The 2211-nt window shown below is 51.6% G+C and overlaps 1 protein-coding gene across 1 annotated transcript; it reads left to right on the top strand.

Moving 5' to 3' along the window:
- Positions 1-806: 806 nt before the first annotated feature.
- Positions 807-1364, top strand: KRP23_8943 (uncharacterized protein; the record flags this gene model as incomplete). Its single annotated transcript, XM_067894449.1, has 1 exon — positions 807-1364. The coding sequence occupies one exon, from the start codon at positions 807-809 to the stop codon at positions 1362-1364; it is 558 nt and encodes a 185-aa protein (XP_067743882.1).
- Between the last annotated feature and the right edge of the window lie 847 nt (positions 1365-2211).

The raw sequence follows: 2211 nt of genomic DNA, 5'->3' as shown, positions 1-2211 counted from the left end.
GAGATGGAATCGGAAGGCGCTCCGATTCCAGAAAGCGGTGATTGTCTTTCAGGATACTCACCGGTCCCCAGCTGAGGAAGGCACAGGGCACTACACAGCAGCTTAAATAGAGGTCCAGTATGCCGTACGTATCTATGGAGCTGGCTGACTCGGACTGGTGACGAGCCTTCGCACAAATATCGGCAGCCAAGATTCTGGATGTTGAATATGCGAGGACAAGCCGGACAGATTTATGATAATCGTTACCACACGATAAGGTTTGCACAAACTACATGCCCAGACCCACTACGTGGTGTCTCGAGAATCAAGCTGGACAAAATAATGATAACGCTGCATAACTATCAACAGTTTTTACGTCGACCGTGCGCTCGATGTCTTAACGTCCGACACGGTGCAAAGAGATGCACAATGGACTCGGGTAGGCTCGAAGAAGCGTGGGCACGAGCTACCAGGGTTTCCAGTGCCATCTGTTCACCACTGCACATTGCAGACACACGGTTGAATCTGAAAGTGACTCGCTGGACGAGATTATCGTGGAGCTCACAGCACGGCAACCGAGTCCACCAGAACCAACACCGCTGCTTCCAGTGAACATGGCGGGCAAGATATCTCGCACCGCAGATGACCATAAAGGACTGCACGAGAAGCGACACAAGACTGCACTTGACACGCCACAACTGCAACAGGAACATGATGCGGGAGGTTTTATCACCAAGCGAGCATAACAAAACAAGCAAACAGCGGGGACGCAGAAGGGCACCCAGTCAACAGAAGAGGCCAAGGCAGTGACAAACCCAACGAGCAGTATGAAGTTGCAAGGCGAGGCTGTTCCCGATAAGAAGCCGACTCGAGCGAAAGGCAAGACGAAAGAGACCCAACTAAAGGCGGGCAATGGCTCCAAACGCAGCGGGACCCGCAAGGAAATTATCCATCCATCAACAATGAGCTACAATAAGGGTAAAATTACTCAAACTATCAAACGTTTCGCCAATTTCCAACGAGCAGAAGCTATGGGGCAATACGGGATTTTGGCGGTTTTTGACAGCGAGGAGGATGACGACAAGGATGCGATGGACGTGGACAATGACGTGACAGAGTCTGATAACATGGCCGGAGGGGAGTGCTTTGACGATGCACCATATACGTATGCTGATGATACCTCTAAGAGCAGTCAGGAGAACCAACACGTGGGGGAAACCAAACTGGCTACAGCAGCAGCAGTGCAAGCACAAAAATTAATTCGTGATGCCGTCCCACGGGAAGAAGATGACACTGTCATGTCAGAGCCGGCTGGTTCTCTGAGTGAACCTCCTCAACGCACATCGGCACGAATAAAACAAACTGAAGACGAGTACACGTGGTGAGCACGAACAAGATGCTGATTGCACAGCATCGGCAGCGCAAGCCCCCAAAGGCACGGCATTTAACACAAATCTACTGGAGGAGTCGGCGCATCGTGGATCGGCTCCGGGAAGTAGAATGGCTACACCACGCCAAAGAAGCCAACCGTATGGCGATGGAGCTAACAAACACAGCGCTCGAAAGCAGAACGAGCGTACAACAGTACACGGCTGACACGGGCACCGATTCAGGAAAATGGAGGAAAGTACTCCGCCACCTAGATGGAGACATGATACAATGGAAAACACACGAGGACAACGCGGCGCAAGCGGACGTCGTGGCCGACAGCCAGTAAGGACACCGGCACGTAACGGGGAAGCGTAAGCTAGGACCTGGAGAAGGCTAACTACCGACATAGGGGCGATGGTTAGAACGGACATAGGAAGTCGTTAGCACAACTAAGTGACATCAATGTACCTCACTGAAAAACGAAAACGAAAACGAGTACACGCGGCCTTCTAGATGGAGCAATTAAAAGCATGCAAAACAGCATGACTAATTACATCCAGAAGGTCGGGTGTCAGGGCAAACGGTAGCGGGATCGATGGAGGCAAACGTTAAGACTAAGGCTCGGGAAAGCAATTCCATGCAACGTGATGCGGAGGATGAAGATACTCCGGAACCACACGACGGGGGTGGCACCTCGCCAGATGACGATTACATAATTGGAGAGGCAAAGATTGGAACGGCTGAAGGGGACAATGACTTGCCGTTACGGATCGGCCAATGGCTGCATAGTTTTCACGGAGTTGAGGTCGCTGGCAAAGGAAAGGTGGGGTATCCTGGTAATGGATACTGCTATTTCCGGGA

This window comes from Phytophthora ramorum, assembly GCF_020800215.1.
Source record: "Phytophthora ramorum isolate Pr-102 chromosome Unknown Phyram_PR-102_s0007, whole genome shotgun sequence".
Classification (NCBI taxonomy): domain Eukaryota; phylum Oomycota; class Peronosporomycetes; order Peronosporales; family Peronosporaceae; genus Phytophthora; species Phytophthora ramorum.
Note: the sequence above shows the minus strand (reverse complement) of the source record. Positions and strands in the feature narration are given on the sequence as shown.